The 12706-nt window shown below is 44.5% G+C and overlaps 1 protein-coding gene across 5 annotated transcripts in view; it reads right to left on the bottom strand.

The window, feature by feature from the left end:
* Positions 1 to 2376: 2376 nt before the first annotated feature.
* The window catches only part of LOC147622909 (uncharacterized), a 101572-nt gene continuing 91242 nt past the window's right edge, over positions 2377 to 12706 (bottom strand). The window contains exons 8-9 of one of the 5 annotated variants that reach the window (XR_015269554.1): positions 4763 to 4869; positions 2400 to 2621 (exon numbers count right to left, since the gene is read on the bottom strand). Coding sequence is in view for 4 of the 5 variants with exons in the window: in XM_086822518.1 (XP_086678644.1) it covers positions 2456 to 2621 (166 nt within the window). In the remaining variant the exon portion in view is untranslated. Of the gene's footprint in view, positions 2622 to 3371; positions 4066 to 4762; positions 4870 to 4933; positions 5377 to 12706 lie in introns of those variants that run through there. The other 4 variants (XM_086822519.1, XM_086822518.1, XM_086822520.1 and 1 more) reach the window with 4 other exon arrangements.

Raw genomic sequence — 12706 nt, 5'->3', positions numbered from 1 at the left:
CTCCCTTTATACAAATTTTACAAGTGTTATAATTCTAAAATAATTAATAAAATTCTAACTAGCATGTGGATGCTGTGTTTTTACATTTATTAATTTGATAATAAATGTTGAGTTTGTGTTTTTAGTAAAATTAATGTTCAAGCTCCTTTTCTACAAATTTTAAAAGTTAATTAATGTTTTAAAGATGCATGTGCCTTTAAATTTTAAAGTTTTTAATGTGCTTTCATTTTCCATGTTTTCTTTAAGGTTCAAGCAAACTGACGCAAAAGGAAAAAAACCAATGCAAGCGAAAAAAAAATGTGGATTCTAAACCTTATGTACACAAAATCTCTTCTTTTCCAACCCCCCCCCCAAAAAAAAACCAAGCTTTTTGAAGTATCCGTGACGATTGCAATCGAGAATATAGATATTCCACTTATCATGCTGGGAACCCTTAAGAATTTGTGAGAATGGAGTGTTTAAAAGGTCTATTTACACTTGCAAAAGGAGAAACCTTAAATCACTTGCACTTTCAAATGGTTGCTAGTTTGATGTAACCATCCCTGATAAGCATAGAAAAACCATAAATAGATATGTGGGATGGGATTTGTTTAAGCCTAAAGGTGCATTGGTTGTGTAGAGGTTAAGATGCATACCCTAGAAGGCGTGGTGGATTATTGTATGACAGATTTGCACAAACCACTTTAATTTTTTCTCACACAACATATATGCTAAGGAAATTTTTAGAGGTCGTCAAGTATATGCCTTATATGGCCAGGGTGACTTAAAGAATAAAGTGTGCTTGTTTCGTGTAAATCTCTTTAAAAGAGCATACGTCTCTATGGATAATTATATAGCCAATAAACTTGACGCATCTTTACAACCCACTCTTTTGACAATGATTCATACTGAAAATTACTACCCGACAACCTCATGGATTATTCCAAAAACTGGCTCCAATATGAGAAAAAGATTGACTGGAAAAAGATGAAACTCCCGCATCTCACTCAATGCATAGATATAGAAGATATTTTCTTCACAGATACTCCTACCAAATACTTTTGACCCCTTCAATACAAAAGGAAGCCAAGATTATGAAGAGGTGGAGAATGACGATGTTAATGGACTCCAAGAACAACAACAATATTGCACTAGTAAGTCAATCAAATCCCACAGTCATTGATGATAATCAACAACCCCAATCACTGCATTATTGCAGTACATCTTATCTATCTGTATGCGACAGCATATAAATTCAAAAAAGCCATTGTGGATGGTGATGAATTTGTCCCTCTCCCCTGTAATTTACAAGTTTGTTGGTCTTAGAGAGAAGAAGAAGCATATTTTGTTTAGTATTAAGTTCTACTTCTCCACAATTGTAATTACTCCGCTTGTGTATGTAAACTCTCATAATAAATAATACGTCTCGTTGGTACATATTTCTTTGCTTGCTTTTTTTTAATTGATAAATCAATCTTTAAAACATGTCATTTGATTTTTTAATCGAACCAAATAAATAGGTAGAATTTTCAAAACACCTAATGTTATTTTGTTACCATATCTTAATGTCAAAGTTGCAAAACCTTAATCTAAAAAATTTTCAATTTTTGGTCCTTACAATTAAGTTCTTTTTGAATTTGTTTTACATTAAGGTTATACTTTTTTTTTCCCAGTTGCCAACCTTAGTCCATCTTTGATTATTTTTTTTAAAATTAAAAGATGCACCCACGAAAAAAAAAATAGCAAAGAGTGAATATGCACCCACGAAATTAAATAATAGAACACCCACGAAATTAAATAAATAGAACAAAGTAAATAAATATTCATTAGCGGATTAGAAAAACAAGCATTCACTCAAATAGCACTATTTCCAAAAAATACACAAAAACAAAGCACTCTGAAGTTTGCAAGCACAATAGACATTTCTACACCCAGCTATCCTTCTTCACAAATCTGCTGATTTTCCTGACGTGCGCACGATAAAGATCAGTCTACACTTGCTCACCTTTTTCATTCGCTTTATGATTCGCAGGGGCAGTAAGGTTGATATGGCTTCTTCAGAAGCTTGGTATGGCTTGCAGTATAATCGGTTGCTGGCTGTATGTGAAAACACCCCACATAACATAGACGGAAAGATGCATACATCATCTAAGTGCCTTCAACATGCCAGTGATTAGAACCATTAAGTGGCATACATGCTTTTTATGTCCTACTTCAATCTGCCAAGGCGCACTTACGTCTTCTGCCAATGATAGCTTTGCCAAAGTGCGCAACCCATGAAGGCAGTGTTTCTCTCTTCCACAGCAAAAGACAGCCTCAAAAATGCAGTGCACAATAGAGAATAGAAAATGAAACTAGGAACAAAAAGACAATGACACGTGGAAAAACAAATAAAGATTTGCAGCTAAATGCACTCAATGTCCAGAAAAAAGAAACACTTTTCAATAATGATGCACTACATCTACATGAAAGAAATTTAGGCAGACTCTACAATATTGCCTTGGCCAACCATGTCCCGAGAATGAGAACTGAGCAAAGATATTTTCTTAACCTCCAGTGCAAGAAGATGCTTGAAAATCTCATATGACGTAAAAAATAGTGCTCCCTGTGAGACATAAATGACTAGCCTTGGTATCAAGCCCCTGAAATGACATCAAAATCATTATTCATTGTTAAATTGCTTCAGACTTACAACTGATAAAGTTGAAATTACTCACTGGCCCACACGCAGCCTATCTGCTAGGACAGATGGACTAGGGGAGAGTCAGGTACACCCCAAAGAAATGAGTACACACCCTCAGCCCCCGGCATATGCTAGGGTACGATTGCCAGATTTTCAAATACAGCCATCAAATGAGAACTTGGAACTATAGACCACCTGTGTGGTTGTTTCCCCCTCCCTCCATTGTATGAGATAGCCTTCTTCTCCTACAGCGGCCAGCCAGAGGAGAAGAGCATCCTCCCCTTTGATGTTTCTAGACTATCACTCCCCATCTCGAGACGAGTTTATACTTAACCATTATGGCTTTTTTTCTTGGTAACTAATAAAAGGATCTCTTTGCCCAAAAAAAAAAAAGATGCTTCAAGAAGATGGCCAAGGAACAGGTAAAAAAGAGCATACAAACCTAGTAACTAAAGAAGAAGAAGATTGTGAACCAGAAGACAAGGCATTCAGAGTGTGACCACTGAACTGGCAATGGAGAATCTCTCTTAATAAGGAAGATTATGATTGGGCCTTCTAATTTCTATTATGTTTGAGTCATGGGTTCTCTGCTCAGGAAGTCCCCTAAAATCTCAATTAAATATTTTGCGTGTTCCCATTTTTTGTAATGCTCCATCGTTCCCTTTTTTCCCCAACTTAGAGCAAGGGGGGGGGGGGGGGGGGTATAAGGGACTCCTCCGGAAGGATCACCTAATACACAGACATAAACAAGATTTGTACAAACAAAGAGGAGTGCAGGCAAGCTCACCAGCTAACTGTAGGTTCACGTCCGCAAACCTCCCCCGAGCCAGGGGCTAAGGTTCCACTCCCACGAGTCCATGCCAATCAGCCCCAGTGTCCCATACCACCAGGGCATGCCCACCACCACAAGGGCCCTCGGCAAGACTACCCATGATCCGCAATGTCCATGAAAGGAGTAGTAAGCCTCTTGGTCCAAGTCTAGACCACATTGAATCAATAATAATCTAAGGCTCACTTATATAGTGCTTAAATAACAATCCAATCATAACTAGCCAATAACCTTGGATTTATTAAATCTAAATCTTAGCCACTTGAATCCGACTGCTTTTCCTAATCCCAGGGCTTTCCTAACCCTGCTGGATTAGTGTTAGGTACATAACATTCCTCCCCACCTAGGAAATAAATGAAGGAGAATCTAGCTACATGCATTAACTATCTCCAAAATCAAGTTTATACCTGTCTATCTAATCCACACAGCCACGTATCAAGGAACCAACTCATCTGAAGCTGATGTTCCTCTAGCATTTGACCACGGGAACAAGACAAAAAAAACAAAACCTTTTTAGGTCCTTGAAGAACATAACTCATCCTTCAATTCTCCAAATCTTCATGGAATTGGAAACCTGGAATCTTCAAACAAACAACATTTAGTAGTTGACTACCTTCTATCCTACCACTCCTAGTCTAAATCCATGCAACTCCCACCTGGACCTACTACCAATACCGAATGCAATGCCCATGGGCTCAACATAGCCCTCTCAAGGAATCGTTTAAGTCAGCACTAAACTAGGTGAAAGATTCACCCTCCCAATCCTAGCAACCCCATCCAAATTACCCTTTCGATTTTCTTGTCAAGTCTTATGTAAACTCTGTCTATCGTAGGGTAACTATCTCCCATAAGGACAGGACATAGCAAGGTTAGAAAATATACAAACACAGAGAAACTCTAGATGTTGCAAATCCTAGCGTATTATACCACAAGGATACACACCATATAAAATTTTCTTGAGACTTTCAAAGCTAAGTCAAGGTGCACTACACCTCCACCCCATGTCACGGTCCACCCTACAGGTAAACCTCTAGAAGAAACAATAAAATAATTCATACATATCCCATATCTAACAACTCTCGTCCTTAAGGAGCTCCTACAGAGAAATATACCTTGCGATCTATCCCAACTAAGTCTTGATGCACTACACCTCCACCCCATGTCACGGTCTGTCCTACAGGTGAACCTCTAGAAGAAACAATAAAATAATTCAGACATATCCACACATCTAACAACTCTCGTCCTCATGGAGCTCCCACAGAGAAATATACCTTGCGATCTATACCAATCTTGAGATATTTTGACTACTTCTGTTAAGCAATCTCGTCCTCACTCAGCTGATTCATCCTGTAAGATGCAATACTCACAGGCTAAGACCCTGGGATACAAACAATCCTATGATCAATCAACCGTCGAGCTGGAAGACCACAAACTAAAACATATGTGAGATCCTGCACTGATGCTTTCTAATCTAGTGTCCCCCAAACATCTAACTTAATCATTATCAACCACAATTAACATCAAATGAAAGGGCACATAACACATTGAAACACTTCACAACAAAATACTATATCATATCACGAAGTCCTGCTGAATTTACAAAATAAAGGATGGGGCCGCAAAATCACCCTTCAAACATACTAGAGTATCTTCCATTACAAAGGACAATATATAACCCTTCCGATCTACATGGAGGTCATGGCTATAAAACCATTCTTTACCTAGTACAACATCCACCCTATCTAGATTCAAAATAAAAAAATCTAGGGACTTTGTATAACTCTGAATAGATATCGATAATTCAGAGACACGCCTGTCCCAGGTCCATGTCCTCTTGCCAAGTTCACACGTGCACATGATCACTTGGTTGTGTCTTCACTCCCAACTACAAATTTAGCATTAACGAAGTTAAAAGTGCTACCAGAGTCAAAAAGGATGTGCACAATCTCTCCTAACACCGACCTATATATATGTATCAAGTCGTTAGGGTGCTGTTATTTAAGGTTTCTGATATACGTTCTTCTAAGTCTGGCCGGCCACCATCATAAATCCTAGCGTACCGGATGGCATCCTCCAATGGCTTGCTATGACTATTCTTTCCCTGGAGCTTGTGTTCCCATGCCAACCCAAGGATAAAGAATCCACACAATGTTGTGGCATCCATGTGTGCCACTCGCGACTGCAACTCTCTAAATCTCTGTCAATACGTGTTGAAAGACATGTTCTTCATATCCAAGTTCGTAAACTTGGCCACAATATAAAACTGATCCTCCACATGGAGGAACACATCTCGAACTCCCCCCATACTCGGTTTATTCATGAGTACTCTCCACCATGTAAGGGCTTTCCTCTTCAGGAGGAGCCCCTAACCATCCGAATCCTAAGCGTCCAAGATCAGGTTGTACAAGTCCCGTACACGGTCTTGTTCAGGTGTGCAAGTCCCACACATGAAGCATTGCCAGTCCGTACTCTTATTCACCCTCTGAAATTATGACAAGTGTTCTAGGTGTTTAATTTGTAGCCAGATACCAGGCATCTGAGTAGTTGCATGTAGAAGAAAGGGGCAACCCTTTGTGCTATCCCACGTTTGTATCCCTTGCCTAAGTTGGGGGTAGCCTTTGTGGGCCATCCTAGGGGCCAACAGGCCCATGGCCAATACCCTACAGCAAACACCATGGCTGGGCATGCTGTCGGCCAGCAGGCCTAGAAGGGCCCGGGCAGCAAGGCGGCCAGCCCTTGTGGCTTGGCCAGCCTGTCAGGCAGCTCTGTGGGCTGGGCAGTCCAGTCGTCCAGCCCTTATGGCTTGGCCAAACTGTTGGCTAGCCCATGGGCAGCCAATCCAGCAAGGCAGCCAGCCTAGGCAGCTTGGACCACATACCATAGTTACCACGGAACGGGAACGTTTCGGGAACGTCGGATGCTAGAACGGGAGCGGGAACGGGAACGGGTACGGGAGAGGATCGACAACGTCGCAGAACGCCACATCATTTGACATGTCAGCATATGACACAAAAAAATGTAACTTTTTGTATACGGATAGCCAAATATGCTTCATAATATTTGCTCCCCCAAGACATGAACATACATTTCTGCAAGCAAAACTTTTTTTTTTTTACGGAACGTTTCGGGACGTTCCGGGAACGTGCCTTCGCCCGGAACGGCGTTCCGGCGTTCCAGGAAGGCGGAACGACGTTTCGTGGTAACTATGCCGCATACCCAAGACGGCCAGCCCAGAGCAAAAAGAGGCACATCTTATGGCATGATTTATCATGTCGTGGAGATTTAAAACAGGCCAAGCCCTGTATATGTCCACCGACCAGCTTCTAGGAAGACAATAAAAATGTAGGCTAGTGAGTCATTTAGGCGTCTTACAATTTAAAAAGTGCTTAAGTGTTGCTAGGGCCAGGACAGCCAAAGGGAATCCTAAAGCAAAGGTGAAGGTTGAAGGTCAAGAGTCAAATCATCTACAAATTTGCGTTATTTCCTCATCATTCTAATAAAGCAAATACACCATCAGTGTGGTGGGGACCTTACAAAGGGTATTCATGACCCAATATTGTGTTGGACTCTCTCTCTCTCTCTCTCTCTCTCTCTCTCTCTCTCTCTCTGCACATATCTATATCTATCTTGTGCGTTATCTTTGTCACAAAAGATTGCTGAATTCTGTCCACTAAAGAACCGATTCTATTCATCAAGCTTCTACATGTTACATTGGTATCAAAGCCACCTTCTTCAAGTGTGAAAATTCACCCGAAAAACCAGAAATTTTTTTCATTTGTGTGGTTGATCTCTAGACTCCGGAGGACCACCCTTTCGGCGTGACTCGTGTCCCTTGAAGGACAGTTGGTTTTTAGCCTCCGGAAAGTCTCCCACACATAGTGGATGGTTTTGTTGCGGTCCAGAAAGAACGTGACAATTCCCACTATGGTGAACTTTGACACAAAGAGAGAACAAAGAAATCCGGAACAAGGAGCACCAGGCAGTCCTTCGGGGATGGCAGCAGACATGAGTGTGCATGAGATGTTCCAAACTATGATGCGAGCACTCACAAACAGAACACCAAGTTGGAAGAGCAGATCTTGGCCCTGGAGGAAAGAACCTGTACTCCAGCCCCTTCTTCTCCGTCTACTCCTGGAACCGGACTGACGGGCGGTGAAACAAACACTCGCACATAAAACACTTCAACGCCATTGAGGACCTAGAAAAGGAAAACAAACAGGGGGAGCTAGAGTGCTCCTGCAAACAGTACACGGACACCGATTGGCCCCAAAACACAGTGGCGCCCCTTGCGGTATTTCTTTAATTGATTATAAGAGCTTTGATTACAATATAAGGCTGGGAACTCAGCCGTCACAGGAGAACTCCTGAAGCCTGCAAAGAACCTGCATCATGGCTTCAAATCCACACGGCATCCACAAACAAGTCCAGCCATTGTTCATATCAAAAGACTCTCTCACATTGAGTCTGCATACAGAAGCTTTCTCCCATGATCAGGGCTGCCACAACCATCCATAGCCTCTCACACTATGAACAGCATCACACCCTGACACATCCAGTGCTTCTGCATCACAACACAGACTCCCAAACTGTCTCTCAAAAGAGAACTCGCATCACAGCACAGCAAACCATACAGTCGACACACCTGTACCAACCCTCTCTACCTTCCAAGGGTACTATCCATCTCTGTCATGGATTCCCTGTCCCTTGCCCAATCAGTAGCAAGGCTGTACCAAACATGTGTCCATTCCTGTACCTTCTGCCTGCATGTGACCTATCTCTTGGAGAAACCCAAAAACATGTTTCTTCGAGAAACCTACGACCTGTTTCCACATGAAACCCTTAGGCTTGTTTCCCTTTTGAAACTTCTGTCCTGTTTCCATACAGAACCATTCATGGCACCATTCAACAACAGTGCCAACAACAGCATACATCTAGTTACCTGTTCCCTCATGAAACATCTGGCAACATAAAGATGCCCATATCTGTAGGTCCCACTGTTCCTTTCTAGCAGGAAGAAAACAATCTGCTCCATGAGCACGCAGCCATGCGAGCTTGCATCACTCCCATGCCAAGAAACATAACTAAATGACCTGTACTTGCAGCCAAAAACCCAAGCACATAGCTGAATTTGCAGCCAAACAAAAACAGCCCATAAACTGTCCTCAAAACAGTCCCGACTATGCGCCTCCTTCCAAAAGAAAGAGAGAGAGAGAGAGAAAGAAAGAAAGAAAGAAAGATTTTATTAACGTCTTCCAAAAGACCGAACTCGGCCTATGAGACAAATCGGAGTACATGTATGGGGTATCCTCTGTCATCCCAACAAAATGAAAAAGTACTGAATAAAAAAGCTGAATCTGGGTGTGCAGGGGATGGAGCTCTATTACTAGGAGAATGCAAAGCTATATGCATGGAGTATACAATCATGATATGCAACCTAGCTAGCTCCATCCTGTACCATACTGGGGGTATAAAATGGTATACATCAGTGAAGGGGGTGTCCACAGCTCCCTGAAGAACATGCCTGGGTGTGCTCTGAAGCGAGCCAGTCGCTCCGCACCCTCTCTGTGAAACTGAGCTCTGATCTCTGTCATCTCTCTCTGGTATAGGCGTGGTGTCCGAAAGCCAGGTGTCCTCTGTCTCCTGCGGGCTCTAAGTGTCTCTGCTCTCTGGAGAGTAATTCCCTGCCGTGTAGGGGCTGGGAGGGGTATGGATCTCTGAAAAAATGTAGTAATCTGTGTCTGTCGCCCCCCCTCTGGAGCTGTCTGAGCCTGTAATAATGTCTCTCTGTGGCGCTGTATGTCTAGAATGTATCTCCCCAGTATGCGCTGGTCTGCTGCCTCAAAGATCTGGCGTAGGGAATGTGGCTCTCTGAATAAAATGGGATATCTCTCTCTGATGGCTGTATATGCTCTGCATCTGCATACATAATGCTCCTCACTCTCCACCTCCTCTCTGCACAATCTGCATACCCTCTCCTCTCGGGGGATCCGTGCTGCTCTGCCAGTCTCAATCTCCAATCGGTGTGATGAAACTCTGAGCTGACCAATAGCCACTCGGGAGCCGTGTGGTAAAAAGCCCTCCATGTATCTAGGCCTCTCTATAAATCCATCATCAGTGATACTCATGAAGTGATCTCTGTAGTATAGCATCTTCGGTGGAAGAGGCTGTGTAGGCGAAATCCATGTCTCTCGTGTATAGAGCTGCCATAGATCCTGTCTCAATACTCTGTTCCTCTCACTATGAGAGAGACGGATATGTGGTGCATCCCTGTCATACTGGAATGGTGGTAGATGATCCATGTCTAGGCCATGCTGTGAGAACCAATGTGTGACCTGTGCATACCATGATCCTCTGTCTCCTGCCTCAGCCAACTGTCTAGATGCCTGAAAAGCTCTGTATGATAATCTGTCCTGTGGCATCTCTCTGAATCTGTCTAGCAGGCATATAGTCTGAAATATGGCCTCTACCATCATAGGAGGCGCAGCAAACTCTGCTCGGATAATGTCATGAGGTACTGACGGTTTGCTGCGTATCATGCGTGCCATCATGAGGGCCTGTGGTCTCTCTATCTGTGTCCACCAATGGGTAGCAAGACCTGGCGCCCATACTGCTGCTCCATACATCAATGCCGGTGTGACTAATGTGTCAAATAGCCACCCCTTCGTCCGGGGATCCTGAAAATGCGCCTGGTGGCACTGTCTCTCTAGCATAGCCAATGCTGCATATCCCCGTGTCAATCTAGCTCTGGCTGCTGAACCCATGGTAAAGCGTGTGGCTGCTGCAGAGAAGGTAACCCCTAGGTACACGTATGATGTCACCACCTCCACCTGGCATCCTGCGAGAGTGAATGTCAGATGACTCCTGCCCTGTCTCGATGTATGAAAGACCATAACCTTGGTTTTCCCAAGGTTCACAGTAAGACCCCTCTGTGTGCAGAAATCATGGAGTGCATGTAGATGCTGCTGTAGACCCCCTGGGGACTCAGACACTAATACAATATCATCAGCATAGAGCATAATATGTACTGAGGTACCTGCTAAATCAACTCCATCTCCGCCTCCCTATGTAATGAAGTCAGCCACCTCATCAATGTATAACCCAAATAGCGTGGGGGAAAGTGGGCATCCTTGCTTCACACCAATGGTGCTAGCAATAGTCTCGGACATACCTCCTGGACATCTGACTCGCCCAAAAACCTGCTCATATAATGCATAGATGCCCCATGTCATATCTGCTGGTATGCCAAGAGACTGCAGGCGCTGAAAGAGCCTCTCTCGTGGTACTGTGTCAAATGCCTTGCGGAAATCCACAAAGCAGCAATAGAGCTTTCTCTTCCTCACTCTGGCCTGATCAATCATACATCTCAAAGTGAATACATGGTCAGTGGTAGAGAAAGCTCTCCTAAAGCCTGCCTGCCCTGAAGAGCGTAAACCTGCTCGCTCAGCATATAAGCTAAGCTCCTGCTCCAGCACTGCACCATAGAGTTTGGCCAGCACGTGGCCAACCATAACCGTCCTGTAGTTGCTCGGATCGAGCATATCCCCTGTTTTGTGAATCGGCACAATGGTGTGCATCGTCCACTCCGCAGGCAAACCCTCTGCTAGTGCCCTGTTAAACAGGTGTGCAAGAAAAGGAGCTAAAGAATCTACTGCATATATGAGATGCTCACCCTGCAGGCCCATATGGTCGGCGGCCCGTCCACGCTGTAGGCGGCGGATAGCTTCCTGTACCATCGAGTGGGTAAAGAAGCTAGCTGTGGTAGGTCGAGGCTCCTGTGGCTGAGGTATAGGTGGCTGCTGTGGGGCATGGTATAGACCCTCTGCATATGTGTGCCATGTCTGTGGGTCTGCAATAGGTGTCGGGGTCCGGGGCTCTCTGAAGTGCCGCCATGAGACAGGGCTATCTCTACTCATGAAGAAATGAAAGATCTCTAGCTCCTGCATCTCTGCGAAGGCCCGGCTTTTGCGGCGAGTAAGTCTCCTCATCTCTCTCCTCGACTCCTGCTCTGTGATGGCTCCCAAGGCTCTCTGTATGCGGAGTCGTGAGTATAGGGCTCTGCACTCGTCATCATACCATCTGTTCTGGGGCATAGTCCCAGGTCTCGCAGGCTCTCCTGAGTGTACACGATGTGGGAAGCTCTGTAATGCAGCCGTGTGTAGGAGTGATGCGAGCTGGGCTGTAATGGTATCCATAGATGCCAGGGGATCCATGAGTAGGAGCCCATCCTCTACTCTGCCAGTGTATATGTCTGCCATGTCATGTGTGAAGTAGATGGTAGTGTGTGGCGTCGGTATGTGGGGGGCTGGTGATACTGGTGATCCGGCTAGTGAAAATGCCAAGTATGTATGATCTGCCCCAATAGGACGAGGTGGAATGGAGAATGAGGTGACAAGCTGTGATGCCTCCAAAGACCCCATAATGTAGTCTACCACCGTGCCTCCGGTCCGTGTATGACCCCCATGTGGGAAGCATGTCAGTCCTCCTGATCCCGGCCACTGTAGCATCCCGTTATAAATAACGAGACGATGCCTGGCTCCCAACTCTAGTAAGTGGTCTCCATAATGTCCTCTGTCTGGTCCAGTGTCCTCTGATGCCCGACTAGCCCCTATCTCCTCTGGATCCACAGGGTGGAGGATCTCCATGTCATCATAGTCATACACCTCACACTGTCTGCTCTGTGTGTGGGCATTGAAGTCGCCCGTAAGAAATACTTCCCCTAGTGTAGAATAATGCATAATCTCCTCTGACAGACAAGTGTATGGCGAGGCTCCTATCTCCTCCTCCTGTGGCATGTCCTCTGTAATGACATAGGAGGATCCTGATGGAGAAAAGTAACATAGAGCTATGTATATAACCCTGTCCTGTGAGAGCTGTAAGCTGATCCACATGTATCTGGCCTCTGGATCCTGTGCTACCACTCTCAGTCTCCCCTGTAGCTCTCGTCTGAATAGGACTGCTACTCCCCCCGACCCTCTCGAGGTACCCTGGCGTGTGGTCCTCCTGTATGCTGACTCCCACTGGAATCCCTCTACTCGAGGTAGCCCTCTCTCTGGGCTCTGATGTGTCTCTGTCAGAAGTATGATGTCTCTCCCCACCATAACATGCTCCAGTCGTCCAGGCTGCACCCATAGTGAACCATTACAGTTCCATACTGCTATGTGTATCTCTGTCAGTGGCCTGGTCTGTGTCCCATAGGCCCCAAACCGCTAATCCAT

This window comes from Cibotium barometz, chromosome 28, assembly GCF_041138505.1.
Source record: "Cibotium barometz isolate CiBa-2024 chromosome 28, ASM4113850v1, whole genome shotgun sequence".
Taxonomy (NCBI): domain Eukaryota; kingdom Viridiplantae; phylum Streptophyta; class Polypodiopsida; order Cyatheales; family Cibotiaceae; genus Cibotium; species Cibotium barometz.
The sequence above is the reverse complement of the archived record's forward strand: the minus strand, read 5'-3'. Positions and strand labels throughout refer to the sequence as shown.